The 23,714-nt window shown below is 46.5% G+C and overlaps 1 protein-coding gene across 1 annotated transcript in view; it reads right to left on the bottom strand.

Moving 5' to 3' along the window:
* Window positions 1-1,724: 1,724 nt before the first annotated feature.
* Window positions 1,725-23,714, bottom strand: part of VWA7 (von Willebrand factor A domain containing 7) — a 158,392-nt gene continuing 136,402 nt past the window's right edge. Inside the window, exons 11-17 of the mRNA XM_086924649.1 lie at window positions 19,997-20,138; window positions 18,260-18,412; window positions 18,024-18,116; window positions 17,175-17,443; window positions 9,490-9,626; window positions 5,636-5,801; window positions 1,725-5,202 (exon numbers count right to left, since the gene is read on the bottom strand). Coding sequence (XP_086780775.1) covers window positions 4,807-5,202; window positions 5,636-5,801; window positions 9,490-9,626; window positions 17,175-17,443; window positions 18,024-18,116; window positions 18,260-18,412; window positions 19,997-20,138 — 1,356 coding nt within the window. The 3' untranslated portion in view covers window positions 1,725-4,806. The remainder of the gene's footprint in view (window positions 5,203-5,635; window positions 5,802-9,489; window positions 9,627-17,174; window positions 17,444-18,023; window positions 18,117-18,259; window positions 18,413-19,996; window positions 20,139-23,714) is intronic.

Genomic DNA, 23,714 nt, shown 5'->3' with positions numbered 1-23,714 from the left:
AACACGCTGAGATCAACCCCCTCATCAAGAAATCCTCGGCGGACCCCACCGACCTTAAAAACTACAGATTCATCTCCCTGCTCCCCATCCAAGCGAAAGTCATCGAGAAAGCCATCAACAGCCAACTCGCCACATTCATCGAAGAGCACAACATCCTCGACTCCTCCCAATCCGGCTTCAGACAAAACCACAGCACGGAAACCACCCTCCTTGCCACAACATACGACATCCGTACCCTACTGGACAAAGGAAAAACAGCAGCCCTCATCCTCCTCGACCTCTCAGCGGCGTTCGACACAGTCTCTCTCCGCACCCTAATACACAGACCCCACGACGCAGGGATTCAAGACAAGGCCCTAGACTGGATCTGCTCCTTCCTCTCCGGCAGAACACAGCTGGTCAGACTCACTCTCTTTCCTTTCCGGATCCTACACCAACCACCTGCGGAGTCCCCCAGGGGTCATCCCTCAGCCCTACACTCTACAACGTCTACATCGCTCCACTCGCCCCTATCGTCAGAACCTACCGACTCAACATTGTGTTATACACAGACAACACCCAACTCATCCTCTCCCTATCCAACGAACCCAACACCGCCAGACACAATTTTCAAGAAGGCATGGAAGCCGTCGCCAAATGGATGAAAAACAGCTGCCTTCAACTAAACACAAACAAAACAGAAGTACTCATCATGGCCCCACACCCCCAATGCCTGGAAAAACACCGGGTGCCCCCCCCCCCCGCCCTCAGAAGTCCCTACACCCCCACGGACCACGCATCAAACCTGGGATTCATCCTGGACTCCGAACTCAAAATGGACCAACAGATCAACGCCGTCTCGTCCTCCTGCTTTCACACCCTAGGCAAGCCCTTCAAATAGATCCCCTCAAACACAGAAAGAACGTCACTCCCTGGTGACCATAAGACTCGACTACGGCAACGCACTCTATGCCGGAATAAACAAAAACCTCAGACGCAAGCTACAGAACATCCAGAATGCCGCCGCAAGACTGGTCCTCAACCCCACCAAGACACTGCCACATCTCCCGGCATCTGCTTACCCTCCACTGGCTCCTTATCGAAGCTAGAGTCACCTTCAAGATGCTCAACCACGCTCACAAGGCCTCCATGACACCGGACAAGCATACCTGAACAGCCGACTCAAATTCCACACACCCCAAAGGACCCTAGGATCAGCCCAGTTCTCCTGCGCTGTGGTCCCCCGCACCAGAAAGACCAGATCACACGGACGCTCCTTCTCCTTCCTCGCAGCCAGAGCCTGGAACTCTCTCCCTCTCCACCTCAGACAGACAACAACTCTACCCATCTTCACAAGAAACCTCAAAACCTGACTCTTCGACAGACCGCCTCCTTGAAGGACTCGATCCGGCTAAACCCCAGCGCCTTGAGACCCTCACAGGTGAGTAGTAGTGCTTAGCAAACACGTGATTGATTGATTGATTGAATACGGTGCATCCCTGCATTTTGAAAATGTCATAGCATGGCACTGCCAAATTTGGCATGCCTCTGCTCCCTGCCAGTTTTTTGTAAATATGCCCCTTATGTAACTTTCGATAAAAGAAAACACTATAATGTTATCCAAAACTGTTAGCAGAACTAGAAAGTCATATGAAGGTTTGTTTGTAAGACTTGTAAGCAAAATGTAAACTTTGTGTTTAAACAACAACTTTTTTTTGCAAATTAGACAAAATGAATTTCACATTTTTTATCATTGACTTTATTGTTTACAAGGAATTGACAAAAACAGATAGCCAACTTCTCGAAGACATCATCTGACAGAAGGGGACAGTGAGAACAAATTGATGTACTTGCCATTTTTTGCCAAAATTCACTGGTGGCAAGAAAAACAGTTTGTTTGTTTTTACTATTCTTAACAACAACAAAAAACTCTAACATTTTTCTACCTATCCAAATAAATTCCCCAAAAGATGTAAGGTCACGGGGTGTCCCTGAAATTCCAGCACAAGTACAAGAAAGCAAGTCTGGCCGTTCAGAAACTACTGAAGGCCAACCAAGAGGAGACACCCAAAAAGAGACCGAAAATAATGTGTCTTTATTTATCCTCCAGTGTCCTACAGGGTGGTAATCTATTCTTTCACTTCTAGGCACTGCAAAGCAGAGTAACCTCACCTAACAATTATTGCTTGGAGCATTAAAAGATGAAGAGTTGGATGCGACACAGGAAATTGGAGAAGACCAGGGTGCCTTGGGCATGGTGCCCTACCAAAACATACCCTCTGCCTGCCCTGTGGGGGCACTCATGAATACTGGACCTCTGTGGAATGAAAGGTGCATTAACAGGCATTGGAGGTTGCCAGCATCACTATTGCTCTTGGATACATTTTTACTTTCGAGACGGCATCTCGCCCATAGACCCCAGTTTAGAGGTCATTTTGTCGTGTTCTAGCACTTTATGAGTGCATTTCTCCTGCTCAATACCATGCGGACAGGCTTTCCTGTGGCACATTATCATGGGCCTATGTTCGCCTGACACTATATTTCTTGTGGCGATCTTTAATCTACCAAGGTGTACAATGGGAAAAATTGCCCTGGCAAAAGTTTGGAGTATGGTGTCCTCCTGCCAGGGCTTCCTGGGGTATGTTAACTTCTTGCACAGAATTCTGGGACAGATGTACCCTGATAGACTGTCCCAGACACTATTCTCTCCTAGAATGGCATTCAGGAGCAGTATCTTCTGGGGCAACATCCTTAAGGCATGGCACGGAATCTGTACCTACGCCCTGGGTCACTTTCCTTATGGCACCTTATTGAGGGGGACATTTTCTTTGGGTCTTTGTTTTTGGAATCTGGCCTTTGTCTCCCAGCATCACCTATGCCGTCATACTTGTGATAAATATTCCTCCTTCTCTGACAAAGGTTTTCAAGTGTTTGTGTTTCTCTCAGTGTTGTCTTAAGAATTTTCGGAGTCCCCACAAAGACACATTTTGGGGCCCCTGTTCATAACAGTACTGCCACTTTTCTGCTAATTGAACCCTGCATTATGCTAAACAAACTTTAAGAAACGCAGTGTGCACAAAATCAGTTGAAATACGTCTTACCAGAGCTCCCAAAAATTCTTAAGATGCCACCGTGACAAGTGAGAAAGACTCTGAGGTAGTGGTTGACAAAGAGGAGACAGGCTAAAAGATGGAAATAGAGAGAAGCTAGATAAAGAGAAAGTTCACTTTCCCTAGGGGCCCCTTGCAAGGTGGGGCCCCTGGGCAATTGCCCACTCTACCCACAGGGGTGTAGGTTGGTCAGTAAGACTGGGGGAGGGTGTAGCTTCAGATTTTCCGACAATCACGCTGGCATATCATGTTAATCATTACATAAGAAGCGACGCATGGTGGGGGCTTAAGGGAAAGGGTGCGAATTGTGAGGGGTACTTCAACCACAGTATTCTATAAAATAACCAAGTTTTGGCCTGGCTTTAGGGTAGTGAGACCGGTGTGGCCACACTGGGCTCTGACTTGTGGAGGGGGGCCCTGTGTTTAGCAATAACTTCTGATTGGACATTTCCCGAACCGGCAGCTGCACTCCGCTGACCTCGCCCTCACCACCGTACCACACATCCACCGAACGACCACCGGCGGCAGATGATTCTCCCACCTCGCCGCCAAGACATGGAACACCCTCCCCATCCACTTGCGACAAACCCAGACCAACTGACCTTCAGGAGACTTCTCAAGATCTAGTTGTCCAAGCAGTAGCAGCCCCCCCGCCCCACCCGCCCCCACAGCGCCTGGAGACCCTCACGGGTGAGTAGCGCGCTCTACAAATGACTGATTGATTGATTGAGAGATAAGGGGCACTTTTGCCCGTTGGTGCTGAGAGACTCCGAGAGGGCAGTCATGAGATGTGGTGGCACCAAAAATTATTATTGCACAGTGAGTGTGTGTGTTTTTATTTGAGTGAGTATTTTAAATCCCTGGGGAAATACCTAAACATACCTGACTGAAAGCTCCTGTACTAAATTATTTATTAAAAAACACATTTATTAAGGGGGTGTAACACCCCAAACACCCCCTCTTAAGCTATGCCCCTTTAAACCATAAAACATCTCTGGTTTCTCTTCTTCTGTACATCCAGTGTTTCTACCGGGAATTGAATATCTCTGGTTCACAACGTTTTATCACGTTTTATCACAGGTTGTACCAGCTACACCGTGAGCTTTGTTTCAAAACTGCATCTAAGATATGGGGAGAGGATGGGGAGAGGGTGTAGCCTTAAGGCTGGAGCGGTCAACCTCAAAGCTGGGGAACCGGGTTCGAGTTTCCGCATGGACACTCAACATCCTGTGATTCTGGTCAAATCACTTAATCTCCCCGTGCCTAACAAAAATGAATGTGTCCACCTGTAACGAAACTGGTGCTCATGTAAAGTGCTCTGATACCCGATGTCTCGGGTCTAGTTGGCGCTATGTAAAACTCAAAAAAATTTAAACATCGATTTTTAGTTGTGTATTTTGGAAGGTTTGCTTAAAATTCTACAAATCATCTCCATCTTGGAAAAGTTTATTGCAGTGGAATCCCCCACAGACGCTACGTTGGATGGTTGTCGCGTGATCGCTGGGACCCATACACTACTTGGTGAAGCAACATCACTTGGGTTGGGAAGTGCTTCCAGCATTGGCCCCTTGCCTACCTTCCGACCGGCTCCGGGACTGGGTGGAAATGTTTACAAATGGAAGCACGGCCATACTTCACTCACAGCACCACCCCAGCTTCACTGGTGCAAGGGCGTAGCGTAGTATTAAGACTTCCAGCCTGCCAGCTTGTACGAAGCCTACCCTACTGCTGCATGAGCACAGATCATCACTGCTAGGGCCAATGTGGCCCAACTACTCGTCCATCTGGCTTCTGCCATTGACCCCACTGGCTTCGGGGGCCCCACCGTTGAGGCTGAGATTCTACATGTCCCGGATCGCTCTTTCCTGTTGGTGACCTGGATCACTGCGTCCATCGAACAGCAGTCGGAGGTGTACAGCACCCTCTCCGCCTGGCCGTCTGCCCCATAGGAGGCCCGTCCTGTCCCGTGGATCACGTGAAGCTCCTTGATGCCGACGGTGTCCTGGATCCGCAGAGTGGCCCTCCAGGTGGTCACGTCACACGGCTTGTCGCTATCGCCGCAGTCCTCAACCATAGAGGTTACGGTGCAGATGGGGCTCTCCAAGTTGGCGCTCTGTGTAGGGGGGGTCACAGCAAAATGTAAAGTTAGAGGAGACTGAAATTGACATGCACAGCATTCTACATCATTTTCGGGGCACGACTCCAGCCCAGGCTCATTACTGTATGAAATCTGCGTGCCCTACAACATCTAAAGCACATTTCCCAGAAGACACTGGGGCATGAGTTTAATCAATAACCAATTAATAATCCCCCCTCCAGCACCTTGAGACCCTCACGGGTGAGTAGCATGCTTTATAAAACCCTGATTGATCGATTGATTGATCAGTTGATAGGTTTAACAGATGAACACAAGGTTACCCTCCACATCACATGTAAGTGTGCATCGTACGATATCTACAATGTGTGAGTAATGGTGAAACCCGCCCATCAGAGCTTGAGCCCTCCCCGGCAGCGCCCAGGAGATGAAAGTGGAAGACTTCTCTCACCTCAGCAGCCTGCGTCACCTGCAGCTGCAGGAAGGCAAAGTTACTGTGCGCCCCTTCTGCCGACGTGGCCTGCAGGGTCACCGTCACCAGGGACCCTGGCTCGGTCTCTGCAGGGACCCACAGCCACATATAGCCCTGGACTGTCTCATTCCATGCGACCTGTACCCTGAAATGGCAACAGAGAGAGAGCTGAGTAGATCTTACAATGCACCAATGCACAGAGGCATGCGTAGAGCGCTGCACAGAGGGATGCGTAGAGCGCTGCACAGAGGCATGCGTAGAGCGCTGCACAGAGGCATGCGTAGAGCACTGCACAGAGGCATGCGTAGAGCGCTGCACAGAGGGATGCGTAGAGCGCTGCACAGAGGCATGCGTAGAGCGCTGCACAGAGGCATGCGTAGAGCACTGCACAGAGGCATGCGTAGAGCGCTGCCCAGAGGTATGCGTAGGGCGCTGCACAGAGGCATGCGTAGAGCGCTGCACAGAGGTATGCGTAAAGCGCTGCACAGAGACATGAGTAGGCGGCCTGCATCCAACGCCGGCCACTCTTTGGAAGCCAGGCACTTCAGGAAGGCATTAACTGTAGGGCAAGAAGCCAAGCTCACACTCTTGGCTCCATTCACTGTTAATGTGACTGAGTGTGACAGTGACATCAAAAGCCTTACAAGGGCAAGTTGGTGCAAACACACAAGCAACAGTTCCAATGTAGCAAAGACACAGGTAAACCCACCCAACTAACAAGTGTTTACTGCATTTTACACAACAAACGAATCATAAATCACACATCAATATTTGCCTGAGAAGTCAGTACTTTCCAGGCAATTCTTTGAAACTCTCCCTTTAATGAAATTAAAGTTGTTAGGCTTGTGTGAGGTCACAGAGCGAGCAATTGACCACTTGACATGACCTTGGCTCACAGCCAGCCTTGGGCGTCCAGCCAACACCACCAATCCTGCTACTTTCATTTTCCCATTTACGAATATAGACCTGCCAGTGCCAGCATGCCTACTGGTATTTGGTAAAATATTTGGACCGGCACAAAGTCACTTATTATGACTTGGGGACGAGTAGCCAGCTAAGGCGGCTCAGATACGTGGAAGAGTGTTATCTGCCCAAATCAAGCATGTGCCATGCGCCACCTCTTTATTCCCCTGCCTAGAGATGAGGGGTTTCTGATGGTGGTATCTCAGCTAGCCCCGTCATTGTAGGTCGGTCCATCAGCCGTATATAGACTTGCTGATGAGCATCTGAAGGCCCACCCCACTTAGGGGGGACCTTCTGATTTTGGCTGTATGGAGTTGCTGTGTGAGGCATGGAGGTCCCAAGCAAGAAAATAGCCAAAACACCCATAAAGTGCTGGGAAAAAAACCTTTCATTTTGTGATGGACAATATTTTTTGTTTTTCAGAAACAAAACTCCCACTTAGGAGTTTTGTTTCGGTAATGCCAAAAATGTCCTGAATCATATGAAATGGGGGTGTGACCAGCATTCACGGTTTAACCTAAAGTGCTCCTGCCATATTGGCAGAAGCACTTTTGGTTAAAAAAAAACAAACTATTCCTCATACTGCAGGGATCATTAAATTGGGCGGACAACTGAGTCTGAGGTAAATAAGAGATGCATCGAAAGACCAGATTATCCTTCAGTCAGACCAGTTCATCCTCCATCGGAGTCAATGCAACTTCCAGATCTGCATGTTCACCAGAGAGTTTGTGGGGTAAGCTACCACGGCTGTCCGAATCACCTAAAACTGCCAAACACCATCAACATGCAAGGCGAGCACAGCGCCAATAGAGTAGCCATGAACACAGAAGAGGAAATACATAACCTCAACAGGTCCTACCAACCTCTCTCACGCCACCACACACATAGACGCGATTCAGCATAAAATGGTAGGAAGGTTTCCATAGGTTGCTCTGTGTCATCCCCACCAAGTTGCTTCTTTACCCTCTAATTCATCTGTGTCCTTCAGGTGATGTAAAGATTTTCAAAGCTTCCAGAATACCCAGCAACTGCTGACCATTCAGATATTGAAGAAGAGGAAGGATGAAGCTCGCCCTATAACCAGAGAGCCCTGCATTTCATAGCACGAGGGCACAGTGTCAGTAAAGGGTCTTCCCATTGGTCCAAACACAACATGATTCCCTTTAACACCAGGCACCAAGAGGGTCTATGTATCTGCTATTATGGGTGCCTCGTTGACCTTGAACCTCAAGGGGATCTGCCTAGGTCTAGAATCTCTTGTCTCTCTACAGCCCAAAGGACTGTTTTGTTCCAGAGGGGAACATCTGCAGGGTATGTTCTAAGTTAAACCCTGCATCACATGCGAGCATCACTGAACCTCATCACCAGGCTCCTGAATACCTCCAGTTCAGTCATCTCAGTTTACCTCTTGATAGTCTAAATATTCTAGAAGAGACTAAGCATCTGGCGACCAGGTCTTCCAGCGACTACCCGAAGAGTGATGAAGGATTTTCTGAAGGGTCGTAAGAAAGGGCACCCCCCACTCACCCAAGTGAGGAGTAATTGAATACACAGCATGCCTTTAAGCAAGGTTTTAGGCAGGGATTCATCTCTTAAATATTCTGGGAACATGCACATAGCCAACATTTTCAGGGGGAGATTTACAATCCCCCTACACCACCACTACGTCACTTTTCGTGAGATACTGGTGGCGGAGGGGGCTCCTCCATATTTACATGGAGAGGAAAAGCCATCCTGCGTGACTTTTCCTCTCGTAAATATGGCCCCTTCACACGCAGCACTGTGCGTGGAAGGGGCGTTCCATGGGGGTTGCTGTGGGTGTTTCCACGCAACACCCATGGAACAAGCACATCTCCAGATTTTCGAGAAATCGTAAATCTGGAGATGCATGTGAATGCTACGCAAGCAAAAAGGAGAAATGTTTTTATTTCTCCTCGTTTTTTCCTCTTTCAAAGCGAGCTGCATTCTACAACACGCATTGGAAGAGGAAACAGCCTCTTGTGATTGTTTTTGTGCAGGAAGGTGCCCCTTCCTGCACAAAAACACTCTCCCCACGACGCAGGCATCCTTGCATCATGGTGCGAGGGTGCCAGCACCGGCGCATGGCTGCAGTTTGTGTGCCAGTGCAGGGGAAGCACAGAGATGCGACATATTCTTGTAAATATATCGCATCTCTGAGCTTTCCAAAATGACTTGCTGCACCGTGCTGCGTTACTTTGTGTAAATCTGCCCCTTAATGTTTATGAATATTAATGAAGATCTGAAGGTGGAGTACTGTAGTCTTAGCCCTAAAGACCCTTCATCCCCAAGACTCATCTACTTTCATGCTGCACTACCTGCCGCTGGTGGGGCTGGTCAGACTGACTGAGTGGTAGGGTGTGTGGGAGAACAGATGCCCTTCCTGGCATCCATGCATGTGCTGGGATGTACGTCAGTACAACGCGATCAAATGATTGGGGTACTTTACGACGCAGCCAATACAACGTAAGTTGGTACAACGACTTGCGTTGGAGGGCGCTGGATTGTGAATTAGTTTAACTTTCTAATCCAACTCCAGCCCACGTAACAGTAGGGAAGGTGTTGTAATAGAAAATCAAACTATTCCTTTACCAAGAGCGCCCTCCACCGCGTCGTAAAGGATGTTTACCATGTGCTGTGGGTCCTGTTCAGACTAGGAGGTTGAGCTACACTCTCGCTGCAAACCGATGGGCACTTCTGAGTCCTCTAACTCAAAAACTTTACATTTGACCCACATCCTGATAAAACATAGGATCCATCTTTCCTCAGGAGAGGTTTACCTGGGCGGTGGGGGAGGAAGCAGAAAGGACCACTCCACTTGAAATAAAGAGCAACATAAGATAGAACTCTACCTCGAGATGGAGCCATTCATCGGCAATCCTCCGTCGTTGCTCGCCGTTAGGACGTATTCCAGCGATTGGCCATAGTTAGTGATGGAGAAGGTAAGCTTGTGCCAGTGTGCGGGCAACAGTGGAGCGTCGCTGGCCAGCTGAAATATTCAAACAAAAGAGACACCTCTCACGATGAACTGGGCAATTTTTGGGAGGGTCATCATTGTAAAGCCCAGTAGATTAATACTAACTATACTGCAGCTGAACATCATTCACTCCCCAGCCACAGCAAACTAATGCAGCACTATGGGAACATCCTGCACCAGCTGCAAACATTACCCCAAAACAGATGGGATTCCAGAACATCTACTTTCCCCTAACTCTATTAAATGGATGACATGTCCATGCTTGCTTTTATTGATGATGTTTGTGACATTTACCCCCATATATGTCTTACTGTGGTTGGCCTTTGGGACTGGAGCAAGATAGGACCATTGGGAGATGGATGACTTCAAGGCGCTAGACTGGATGGTGCATGCGCAGTGACATTGAATATATAGAAGGGAAGCAGAGGAGGGATAAGCAGGAATCTAGTGCCCGTAAGTTTGTACTCTAGTGCACTGGCTGTTTGCCTTTTACTTCACAATCAAATTGGCAGTAGGGGAAAAGTGCGCAAAATAGTATATGAATTTTTTCAATATTCCAAAATAGCATATGCTCAAGAGATTTACCGGGCTCTGTGGATCTACTTGCCTATTTTTCAATGACGATACAGGATAGTCTCCCTTATTGAGGATTCGGAATTAATTAGGACGTATGGCCTTTGGACTACTCAATTTATTTATTTGCCTTCTCTTAACTTTACATAATCCATTGCCCTGACAAAGTCTTTGGCATATGTGCCTGACGAAACACGTGTTGGCAAGATCTTTTGGCTTCTCCATTGCTGAAGAACTTTCTATGATTTGGTTACCCTGTGGCTGGATTGAACTTTGAATAGGACATAATATGAAGAAATCATGAATTTGGAATAATAAAAGAAGAAACGAAATTCTACAATTTGGAAAAAGTGTTATTGATATGGACATTTATATTTGCTAGCGGTGCTCAGATTGGAAATTGTGTTTGTTTGCATTTCACTGTTTGTACAAAATGAGAATTGGTGGGTCACCTAGATGTTGGGTCTAGCAATGACTAACCAGGGGCCGCTAGGAGGATGGGTAAAAACTAGGGGCCTCATTTATGAGGCCATGCGTCACTTTTATGCCGCCGGTGCGTCACTTTTTGTGACGCACCAGTGGCGTAAAAAATGCGCCTTCTTGCGCCATATTTACAAAGTGATGCATCTAGGTAGATGCGTCACTTTGTAAACCCCTGCGCCACATTATACCTGGGCCAGGTATAATGTATGCAAGGGGGGCGTTTTGACGCAAGGAAGGGTCGTAGAAGTGACGCAGTGAAATCTATGAGATTTCACTGCGTTACTTTTAGGACGCCGTTGCGTCAAAATCTTGCGCCTGCCTCACAGCAGGTGTCAGACTGACGCAGGCCCTTTCACATGGGGCTTGCCCCATGTGAAAGGACACATTGCTGGAGTTGCGTCACTTTTGTATCACTCTCCAGCAATGCGTCACTTTTGCTCTTACAGATACGTCAGAAATACTGACGTATCTGTAACTCCTTGCGACATGACGCGTCATACATTAAATATGCCGCATCAGGATTGTCGCAAGGAGTGCGCACTGAGAAGTGACGCATCGCTGCTTTCACGCAGCGATGCGTCATCTCTCATAAATGAGGCCCTAGGGAATGGAGGAAAAAAGCTTGTTTTCAGATCATGATCCCATACCTTGTAAAGAGTGCCATCTGCCAAGCCAGACGAGAACCTGAAGTTAATGTTTTTGGTGGAGTTAAATCCTCCCACCACCCTGTGTCCTCCTCACCTGTGAGATGCTGAGTAGGAGGGAGGAAGCAGACCTCAATCATCTCCTTCTCATTTATTGGGCCAATTCCTTTTCTAGGGTAAGGCACATCCGCCCCAGGTAAGTTTCTCTGTCATTCAGATCACCTTATATTTGCTCATGTGACCTGCAACTAATCAATGTAGAGTGGCCGTAGCTGAGGAGGCAGGATCGAAGCGCATGCACCCAGCAGTAAACGAACCACTGTGCAGGCGATGGCCGCAACTTTAACCAGTTCAAATAACCCAGGTGGGATCGCACAGGCCGCTATCACTGCTCTGAGTTGCTGGAGAAGCTGGAGGGTCACCTCCTTTTTCAGCATCCATAAAAAATAAAACACTTGTCCAGTGATGCATAGCACTGGCTGCACCAGCATGTGTGAAAAACTAAGGGGCGTATCATCAAGGCCAGGCAATACACTTATCGCCGCTTTAGCGTCCGTTTTCGGGTGTAAAGCAGCGATAACTTTATCGCCTAATCAACAAGGACATGCTAGTGTGTGTTTTGCTGACTTAGCCCCCGTTTCCAGCACGCCTAACTTTGCATTGCTAATGAGATGCAAAATAGACGTGGCTGTGAAACCAACCAGGGAAAATATTGCGAAGGCAGCTTCGCGATATTATCAAGGAAGGGTAGCGATTTTTCAAATCGCGTTAAGTATGCCTTTACGCAGGAATTTAATTGAATTTAACATGGGGCGTGGATTGTGTGGCTAAGACCACAGGCCCCTATCATCAAGGGTTTTCCATGGAACATCGCTGGAAAACCAGCAATGTTCTATGGGAAACATCGCTATTGCTAGGATAATTATCGCCATTGCGCTAAGCGTTGTTAATACAGTGCTAGCATGGCGATAATTATCTGTGATAGCCAGCGTTAAACATTTTAACACTAAGAGCGACCAGCGATAATTATTGCTGGCCGTTGATAATATGCCCCTTAGTTGTTCAACCAAGCAAAGTTCTTAAAGGTGCCAAGTTCATCAAAGTAGAGAGAGATGAGTTGGATTCCATGGTTTGATATTAGAGTCCAGGTGTATCAAACTTTCATGCAGCACAATGCTGCAAGCCACCTTGCTGCGCTGCGTGAAAGGGCTGGAATGCACAGTGTTTAAATTATACAGCGCATCCCTCTCCTTTCCTTGCACTGGTGCACAATACGCTGCCTTGTGCCAATGCAGGCACCCTCGCATCATGGTGCAAGGGTGCCAGTGTTGTCGGCAGAATTTGCTTTGTTCAGGAAGGAACAACTTCCTGCGCAATAACAATCATCAGAGGCATTGTCCTCTTTCTATGTCTACTGCAGAGCGCTGCACAAGATGGAAGAGGAAAAACAAGAAATAAAGGTAATTGACCTCGTTACACCTCCTCTGGGGAGGCGTAGCATTTTGGCGCATTCCCAGGTCTGCCACTAATGGTGAACCCGGGAATGCGCTAAAATCCACGCTCCACCCATGAAACACCTCCCTGACAGAGTGACGCAAGGCCGCGAATTGCAATGCCTTGCATTACTCCGGATTTATCAAGCCATGCAGGGTGGCTTGATAAATCTGACTGTAGTGTTGCATCACCCCTTGCGTCCCCTTGCGATGAAACACTATGATAATTCTGGCCTTAGACCTGATCATTGTTGCCTAAAGCTTCTTAGAGTTTAGCTTTCATTGATCCACACAAATCCATCTACTGACGGCTTTCAATTACAGTGGCAGACATTCAGGTACAGATACCGCTTGGGGGACAGACAAGGTATACAATAATGGGGAAATTGTGGAACCGGCGAGATCCCTAAAATGGCTGAAAAGAAGAGGGTGGAGGGTGACTGGGGAGAGTCATGAAGGAGCAACACCAACGAAGAACTGGAAATGTGACCCCAAGCTGGTCAAGAGGCCTAATAGAAGCATGTCCGTGGACTGGCTTCAATGTGCGGGGCATCCTTGACTTAGATGGCAACCTTGGTCGTCCGACCTAGGCTACGCCTGCCTGTAGATAGGGGCATCCATAAGACTCCTGGAGCCCCGGCCGAGCAAGGGGGCTCCAACCATTTGGGTCCCTTAATCCTTCAGGGACCCCATTCACCCAAATCCAATCAATATCTGTGAGATACGGAAGACTCAGGGGCCCCTCATCACATTTTGCAGGGGGCCCAACCATTTTGTGTTACGTCACTGCCTGTAGAAGCTGCGATAGGTTATTATTGGCAATTTAGAGCATCACTAACTTCAGCACTTTGGTCATGTTTTGAAGATATCAATTAATGCTGAAGCTATCGCGTTGCTACAAGGTGAGTTTTTTCAGTCGCCGTAAGATGTCTTAAATTCACAGGAATATTAATCAGAAACATACAGTTTCTTTCGCTATTGGGGGGGTGGAGGTCCAGCACTGAGCCCAAGATCCATAAAAACACCATCATCTGGTGCTGTTTCAAGCTTCCTCAGCCAAAGGCAGCCTCTACTTCTTTCTGGTCCATAATGTCAGGTGACTCTACAATAATAAAAGTAGAAATATCAAAGCATCTAGTACCTGGCAGGATGCTAAGCCGCCTGGAATTCAATTAAGGTTCTTTGAGAAAGGCATGACTCAAATATGAATTTAGAAGACCTTTATTTTCTTGATGCATCAGGTCTGTCTAGTAGTGGAGAGGAAACCCTGTGCTAATGCAGCCCCAACATTATAGTTCCACCTCCATTTACTGGGCTGAACGCCATATTTATTTGTTTATTTAGGACTTTTTTGTAAAGTGCTACATGTAACAGATAGGTTACTTCAGGGCACTGGAAGAGCATATATTGGTCCTTAATGTCTAACAGCAAGCCCTCCAGTGAACAGCCAGCTAGCCCTTCACTAGCTGATAATGAAGCGTAGAGCTGGTTTCCATGGAGAATTTGTTACTCGACAGGTGTGAGGACTTCTTTTAAGCATAGTAAGCTGGGAGCATTTGAGCTTGGCTAGTACTTTTTGGGCTCCTTTGGCAGGATGTGGGAAGGTACAGCTTGGCTTCCGGCTACAGAGACATGAATCTAAGAAGGTCTGTACTAGATCTTTGTCCCTTCGACGTATGATCTCTAGACCTTTATGAGAAAGACTAACGGGCATATTATCAAGGGCCGGCGATAACATTATCGCTGTGTAGCGTCCGTTTTTGGGCGAAAAGCGGCGATAATGTTCTCGCTAGCACGTGTTTCCTGGCCTGAGCGCCCGGTTTTCCCATCGCCTCGCCTCGCATTGCTAATGAGATGCAAGGCAGGTGTACCCCTTACAACTACATAATGAAATATCGCTTACGGTGCTTCGCTGTATTTACAACGAAGCCCTGTCTGTTTTAGCGCTAATTTTTTTTCTCGCTAAATGTGCCTTAACGCTGGAATTTAACGTCTGTTAAATTCCAGACTAAGGTATACCTAAAATGGAGGGTGGATTGTGTGGCTAAGACCACAGGCCGGATCATCAAGGATATCGCCGTTTTCCATGGAACATCACTAGAAAGCCAGCTTTGTATCATGGAAAATAGCGATATCCCCGCTACTGCCGGAATTTTTATCGCCTCTGTGATACGCGTTGTTAATAACGCTCTAACCGGGCGATAAATTCCAGTGATAGATGGCGAAAAGAAAAAAGCGCGCTTTGCGATATTTATCGCCGTCTATTGATAATATGCCCCTTATTTGTTTGCTAGAAACAGTGTATGAGACAGGACACAGTCCAGTGGGTTATAGACTGCTTAGAAGTCCCCTTCACACTATGGATGGGAGCATAACTGAGAAGCAGAGGCTTACATTTAGTGATATATATATATTATTTTCTAAATAATAATGCTGAGCCCTCTTCATGACAAAAGTGTGAAGGAATCTTTCTACTGGAGAGGAAGGACTTGTAAAGAAGGTACAAAGGCATATACTCAAATCTAAATAGAAATCTAAAATCCCTTTTGAGACGAGGCTTGGGCAGATTTATACACTAACCATGATCTCATGGAACAGCCTATGTAGCAGCGAGAAGGATGCTTTTATGTAAATGAGATCAATCCTAGGGTCCATCAGCTTAACAGTACAAGCTTAAAATCCCACAAGGCACTTATCTTAATCAGTTGGAAAACAACAAAAGACTTTTAGATAAACCCTCATCTCTGTAATCATGTAGAAAGCTCACTGAAAGAATGCTAATCTGTGGGCTGTGATGTGCATCAATTGAAGGCCAGGGAAGAGCTTTGTTGAATGTAAGCAATATGGCTGCATCAGGTCTCTTCTGGAATGCCCTGTGGTGGACTGACATTGCCACAAAACAAATGTGTTAGTTCAACCTGGATGCATATGAAGCACTAGTGGGAGGCCTGTTGGCTTCTTTTAAACTATTCATCTAGTCTGTTAGCAGGTTTTAAATGAGCCATTAAGGAATAATTCTGAAGCTAGCCCACTGAAGGATCCTTTCTTTGTGCCTTAGTGTCAGGTCTAGTTTGCACATAAAGTTCCTGTGTTGGTGGTTTGATAGGCGAGTTAGATCAGGTAGCCACCATGGGCAAGACCATTCAGGGGCATTCAGGATCACATTTGCCTTGGCTTCTTTAACTTGGTGAACATTTCTAAGATCAGAAGGACCAGTGGAAAAGCCATTTACCAATCCCCGGGATCATGACTCTTGGGAAACAGATATCAAAAGACCCAGCAGAAAATGTTCCAAGTCACAGAAGGCTTGGTTAAGAATATTGTTGCTGCTGACCCACTTGTTACTTTCTCTGATTATCCTGCTTAGTTTCTGCGTGTGCATTCTGCACAGGAGGTAGGCGGATCATTGTGATGGAGAGGTTCATGGCCATGAGTCCGGCCTCGATGGACAGTGCCCTCAGAGTCCTCAAACTTTCCTTATTTTCTTCAGACAATACATTCTCATTGTATTGGATTCTGAGGCCAGATGAACCATCTACAATCTCAGGATCTTGTGTATTCAACTCCCTTTTGAGCCACATCCACTAGGTTTGCGAATCGTGGAAGTTGTTGGCCTGACCTAGTTGGGATGTGTCTTCACAGTGCTCTGGGGTAATAGTGGGTGGTGAAATTTCCCCCTTTTCATCAAGTTATAATTTTCATCCACCACCTGAAGGCTTGTATGGCTATGTCTAACATTTTCAATGTGTTTTCTCAGTGATAGTGCATTCCCCTGGTCTTGGAAGATGGGACTGAGGTCAATTAGAAAAAACAAATTCCTGTCACTCCATTACTATTTGAGTCCACATCCATTACTGTATTGATTCCATTTAATTTGAGATAAGATCAACATTAAAATATGGACTTGCTTACGTGCTATACAGATACCATTGTATACATCCATAAAGTGGGGAGATAGTATGCTAAATGGGAGGCCTGTGAACAGGCAGGGGTAAATAGATGTTAAGAGAGGTGAAGAAGAGCTAGGTAGATTAGTGGAAAGATAAGTGAAGTGGCGGCTAGCAGGATGCATGGGTAGATGATAGATGATAGACATGGGGCGTGATGATGGATGTGGATTTTATACATATGTTGAAGGTAGGTGAATATATCATAGTGCCAAGGATATAGATGCTTAATGGTTCTGGGAGGGGGAGGGGTGACTAGGTGGGTGAGTGTGGATATGTGAAAAGATAGATAAACACATAACTGCATGACTATCATTGAAATATGGATTGGTGATATATAGAATATGTAAACATTTTAAATTATCTTTTATAGGTCCTTCTCCACAGACCCAGGCTCTCCCTCTTCACCTCTGTACTCACCTCCAGGAGGAAGTCCAATGGCGTGTTGACCTGAGGGGATGTCCTCACCAGCGGGCGGTCCTCACCATCTCTCCCGCTCATCTGGATGGAGAAACCTTCCTCAGGCATGCTGTCCGCTTCTGCCACATACAGCCCAGTGTGATTAGTCCCCTGGAGTGCAATCTGCCCGAGTGTCTTGCCAGTGGAGTCTGTCAGGGTTACGTGGTCCAGGTGAGCAGAGGTTCCAGAGGTCAACCCGGTGACCGCCATGACCATCACAGTAGTGACCCCTGCAGGCCATTTCAATGTGAAGTACCAGAGAAAAGAAAAGGGGAGCATTAGAAACAATATCAAATCATATGATTCATTCCCATCATGGGCTCCTACAGACAAATTACAAGCATCAGGAAAGGGCATCAGATGCTCTTTAAAGAAGCCTTGCTTGATTACGTGACCCTTGATTGTTGCTCTTGTGTCCCCCCCTTAGATATTCTCCTAATGAGGCCCTCAATTGTTTGTCTAGTGTTGCCCCTGCTTGCTTCCCACATAAAGCCAAACCCATACACGCCCATGATGAGGGAGAAAGAGGGTGGCTGTGAACTGTACTTCTTATGTCTGACTTTCCTCTAGCAGAGATAGTCAGTGTGATGGTAAACAATCACAACCCTCTTGATTGACAAGCCATCATTTTGCTTTTTATACCCTTATGGCCACATGTTTGCTATGCCTAAGAAAGCCTTCCTTGGGGGAGGTGGTGGTAACGGGAGGAATGCCTACCCCTTTGATGGGAGCTCTCTGATCTTTTACCTCCCCTGGTTGTGAAATGAGAATATGCAGCTGCCACAACCCCCCTAGCTCTGCTGTTGGTACCTGTCACAGGCCGGTTGTCCAGTTTGAAGAGGCCAGGGTGGGAGCCGTTCACTGGCACAGCAAAGTAGTACAGAAAGTCCAGCAAGCTCTGACCTGCAAAATGAACATCCATCGAGGAACAAGATTAGTGGACCAGCCCCAGTAGACATACAGAAGTTAGATTCCTAATGCATCCTACCAGGAGCACCTTCAGGAGGTTCTTGCTCTCAGACCATGCCAGAAACCTCTGCCCTCACCTTGCACGTGCACTGTGTGGCCGTCTAGGGCATCCAGCTCCACCGTCCACCGACCCACGCGAATCGGTGACTTCAGGGTAACTTTCGAAAAGTGTCCAGTGGTTGTAATCTCACCCAAGGGGCCATGAAGCATCAAATTAGACTGCCTCCTTCCTTAGAGAAAGAGAGAAGCAAATATGTTTTTAAAGTAAAAACGAGGGAGAAAAGAGTGATAGAAAATGGCAGAGGAAACCAGAGAAGAAAGGGTAAGAAAGTATGACAAAGAAAGCAAAAGGAGGAAACCAAAGTAAAGAATACCAAAGACCAACTGGAAAAGAAAAGAGAAAGCGACAACAAGAAAGGCAGAGAGAGAAGCGAAGCAGCTTAAGAAAGATAGAAATCCAGGTTGTGAGGCTCAAGATTACAGGTTCTGTAACTCTCTAATCAAAGTGTTTACGTATGTCCTTATGTTTGTCTATAACTTTGAAAGATGGATTGCCATATTCTGCAGTTTGCATGTCTATAAAAGAGACAATTTAATCCACTAGGTGTTTTTAGAACAGTTCTCACCGTGTAGCGCAGTGGCGCCAACACATCCAATTGTGAGAATTGGCATAGAGGGCGGTGACATTTTGTGCAGTTACAAAATCTTCAAACTAATGTCACAGATAAAGGACAGGGTTTGACAAATGTTTCTGCTGGTTGATATTACATGATATAGATATTCAATCTGACTTGTTACAAAAATCAAATAAATGATCAATCCTTGAGTGGTGTAATGTTTTTGAGCCACTTATTCTATTTGGGAGTCTGGCTTAAGACTGATAGAATATTTATATACAGCAAATGCAAAAAAAACACTAGAAGTCCAAAAAAGTAAATAAAATCACAATCAATCAATTTACCAGGTCCCTCGATAGGTCGATTAGCCAATTGGTAAATAAATGATTATACTATGTCATTTAACTTTAATGAAACATGTTGAAATTGAAGAAAATAAAAGAAGAGAAGAGCCAGTTCAGTAGTTTGAGAAATCTAAGACAGTTGTTTTCCAATTCAATGCCTGTAGGTGGAGGGTTCAGGTCAAACAGCTAGCATGTGAAAGTTTAAGAGACTTGAATCTGCAGAGCTGAGAGTGCAATGGAGAAGATGTTTGTGGAACTTATTTTGACCAGGCGGTGAGGGAAGGAGCTCAAACTAGGAGACACATGTTTGAATTGTCTCAATCGTAATCAGTTTTCACAGCAGGCACCTTCTTTACTACCACTCTGTATTCTAATAATGCTTCTAAAATAATTTTCTTAAGTGCAGATTGTCTCTATGTTATATTGTCTGCTGTCGTATCTACTGGAATTCAGGGCCACTCTATGGATATATTACTTGTCTATGATTCATTCTAGGACCTTTGTTGATCTATCTAACATAGGGATGTTTCATAAACCGGAAGCCCTTAGGGTTACTGGGGCAATTCAACTCAGAGAATCTGTTGCTTTTGTGGAAGGAAGCACTGTAGGACACTCCTGCTTGTTCACCATTTAGAGGTGATGAATGGTTTTTCCTCAACACATGGTTGGTCAGAACTGATGAGCCTCAGAGAGACATACCCCTGCTCATCATTACACATCAAACACACAACCTCCTCACACCGTCACTCAAAAGGGGTCACCCCCTCCCCTGGAGAGCTCCACTGATCCCCTTCTTGCCTGCTGAGGGATCTGCCACCGGCCCTCCATCACCCGCCCCTGGATCCCTCGGTACCTGCCGGATCTGTGATCTGAAAGTGCAGGATCTTCCCGTGGACGTGGATGGTGACCGCCTCCAGCAGGCTGTCCAGCTGGAACTGGTAGCTCTCTTGACTCCGGACGCCCACTGCCGCCTTCTGGATGTGGAACAAGGTCACCTGTAGAGCACAGTGGAGGCCGTTAGGAAGATGAAAGGAAAGCGAAAGCGTGGAGGGAGATAACGACGAGACAGAAATTACCAAAGGGACGAAAAGTGGGAAAAGAACCACAGGATGGTAAAAAGTGAGATAGAAAGCGGGAAATAGCAAATAAGGAAAACACCAGGAGGTATATTTCCGAGCCCCTCGCGCCACTAAAACGTCACTTTTTGTGGTGCTCCGGTGGTGCAAATCACAAAATCATATCTATGCTGCCACGCAGAACCACTAAGCGTTGCTTTGAGTGTCCTCATAGATAGATATGGAGAACGCAAGGCAGCGCAAATCGCTGTGTGGCCTCACTCTGCGCTCAGAGGCGTTCCATGGGTGCTAAAGTGGGTTTTCCCATGCAACACCTACGGATTTGGACTCGTCCCCAGATTTGTGAGAGCCTGTAAACCTGGGAAAGCTCCAAAACCTTACAGCTCCCTTTATTATCAGATGCGTTAAATAACTCAACAGGTCAAACCTGGCCAAAATTTAACAGGGGAAAAGCCTATGCCATTTACTGTATCATGCAGATTTTGGGGCGTTGAAGACCAAAATCTGCATGTTATTCCCCATGAACTCAGAATAGATGTTCTTTATCACACCCGATAAATAACGTACCCTGTGGTATCGTTATTCATCAGGGGCGATAAATAACGCCTTAACCTGTAATCAGGCCCTTATCTTCCAGGGACTTCAGTCAAGGCAAAGCTACATTCTAAAAGTTACTTTCTGGAATATTTGGAAAAATCCCACTTCAATTGAATTGGATTATAATAACTATTAAAAATAGGTGTTTAATTATTTTTCTAGCTAGACTCATTCTGAGATACAGTATTCATATTTTAATGTTGCTTTCAAGTGTTTTCCTATGGACCAGCCAGCTTTGAGGTGTTAGTCACTCTAAGTATATGTTTAACATCAAACATATATATACTATGCAGTCTTCCTTATGGGCAATATGGCCTACCTAGGGGTGTTTATTAATATTTAAAAGGAAGGTTTAGGCCTGTCAAAAAGGATTATTTTGACAGGTTGAACTTGCAATTTTACTTTACGGTCAGGCCACAATGGTAGGCCTAGAGAGAGGGATTTCAGCACTTTAGATATCATGAGTGATGTCACTGACCATGTCATGAGTGATGTAATATGTGAGGTCATAAGCAGTGCATTGCGGGCCGTAAGTTATATTTAACTCAGGTAACTATAACTGTTACATTTCAGTGGCTTTGTAAGAGTGAAATCTCAATAGCTATAATGTCCCTGTAACCTTTGTCTTTTTTTTAAATGATTTCTACGTTTTTTAAATTCTATTTTTTAACATCCCTGTAGCCTTTGGTTTTTTCAGTTAATTTCTAAGTTTTTTTGCTGCTATTTCCTAACTATGACATCCCTGTAACCTTTGTTTTTAGTGAATTTCAAAAGTGTTTTACATTTTATTTCCTAACTGTAACTTGTAACCTTTTGAGAGTGTGTGTTTGTGTCTGAGTGGGTGCATGAATGAGTGAGTGGGTCTGTGGGTGGATCTTAGAGTGTCTGTGATGGTCTGTGAGTGTGCGAGTTGGTGCATCAGTGCCTGTGTGTGTCTGTGAGTGGGTGCATGGGTGTCTAAGTGGGTCTATGAGCAGGTGCATGAGCCTCTTTGTCGTCTGTGAGTGGGGGCATGAGTGTCTGAATGGGTGTGTGAGTGGGTGCATCAGTGTCTGAATGGGTGCGTAAATGTGAGTGGGTCTGCGAGTGGGTGCATAAGTCTCTGAGTAGATATGTGAATGGCGGCATGAGTATCTGAGTGGGTCTGTGAGTGGGCTCCTGAGTCTCTTATGGGTGCATGAGTGTCAGTGGGTCTCTGAGTGGGTGTGTGAATGTCTGAGTGGGTCTGTGAATGAGTGCATGAGTCTCTGAGTGGGACTGTGAATGGGCGCATGAATTTCTGACTGGGTGCATAAATATCTGAGTGGGTCTGTGAGTAGGTGCATGATGGTCTAAGTGGGTCTGTTAGTGGGTGCATGAGTCTCTGAGTGGGTCTGTGAGTGGATACATAAGTCTCTGAATAGGTCTGCCTGTGAGTGTGTGAGTTTCTTACTGGGTCTCTGAGTGGGTGCATGAGTGTCTGACTAGGTCTGTGAGAAGGTGCATGAATATCTGAGTAGATATGTGAGTGGGTGTCTGATTATCTGATAAGTCTGCGAGTGGGTGCATGATTTTCTGAGTGGGTCTATGAGTGAGTGTGAGTGTCTTACTGGGTCTCTGAGTGAAAGTATGAGTGTTTGACTGTGTCTGTGAGTTTGTGCATGAATATCTGAGTGGATCTGTGAGTGGATGCATGATGGTCTGACTGGGTCAGTGAGCGGGTGCATGAGTTTCTGAGTAGGTCTCTGAGTGGGTGTGTGAGTGCCTGAGCAGGTCTGTGGGTGAGTGCATAAGTCTCTGAGTGGGTCTGTGAATGGGCGCATGAATTTCTGACTGGGTCTGTGAGTGGGTGCATAAATATCTGAGTGGATCTCTCAGTTGGTGTGTGAGTGTCTGAGTAGGTCTGTGAGGGGGTGCATGAGTCTCTGAGTGGGTCTGTGAGTGGATGCATGGGAGTCTTACTGGGTCTCTGAGTAAGTACATGCGTATCTGATTGGCACCGTGAGTGGGTGCATGAGTGTCTGAATAGGTGTGTGTGAGGGTATGTGAGTGTCTGGGTGGGTGCATGAGTATATGAGTGGATTTATGAGTAGGTGTGGGAGTCTCTGAGTTGGTGCATGAGTCTGTGAGTGGGTCTGTCAGTGGGTTTGTGAGTAGGTATGTGAATGTCTGAGTGGGACTGAGTGGGTACGTGTGTGTAAGAGTGGATCTCTGATTGATTGCAGAAGTCTCTGAGTGGGTGCATGAGTTTCTGAGTGGGGCTGTGAGTGAGTGTGTGAGTGTCTGACTGGGTCTGTGAGTTTGTGCATGAATATCTGAGTGGGTCTGTGAGTGGATGCGTGATGATCTGACTGGGTCAGTGAGTGGGTGCATGAGTCTCTGAGTGGGTCTCTGAGTGGGTGTGTGAGTGTCTGAGTAGGACTGTGAGTGGGTGCATGAGTCTCTGAGTGGGTCTGTGAGTGGATGCATGAGTCTCTGAGTGGGTCTGTGAGTGGATGCATGAGTGTCTTACTGGGTCTCTGAGTGGGTACATGAGTATCTGATTGGCACTGTGAGTTGGTGCATGAGTGTCTGAATAGGTGTGTGTGTGGGTATGTGAGTGTCTCGGTGGGTGCATGAGTCCCTGAATAGATATGTGAGTGGGTGTGTGAATGTCTGAGTAGATCGGTGAGTGGGTGCATACGTATATAAGTGGGTCTATGAGTGGGTGCATGAATGTCTGAGTGAATCTTTGAGTGGGTACATGAATGTCTGAGTGGGTCTGTGAGTGGATGTATGAGTGTCTTTGTGGGTTTGTGAGTGGGGCATGAGTCTCTGAGTGGATCTGTGAGTGGGTGCACAAACGCCTGAGTGGGTCTGTAAGTGGGTGCATGAGTCTCTGAATGGTTACATGTGTGTCTGAGTAGTTCTGTGAGTGGG

This window comes from Lissotriton vulgaris, chromosome 5 (assembly GCF_964263255.1).
Source record: "Lissotriton vulgaris chromosome 5, aLisVul1.2, whole genome shotgun sequence".
Classification (NCBI taxonomy): domain Eukaryota; kingdom Metazoa; phylum Chordata; class Amphibia; order Caudata; family Salamandridae; genus Lissotriton; species Lissotriton vulgaris.
The sequence above is the reverse complement of the archived record's forward strand: the minus strand, read 5'-3'. Positions and strand labels throughout refer to the sequence as shown.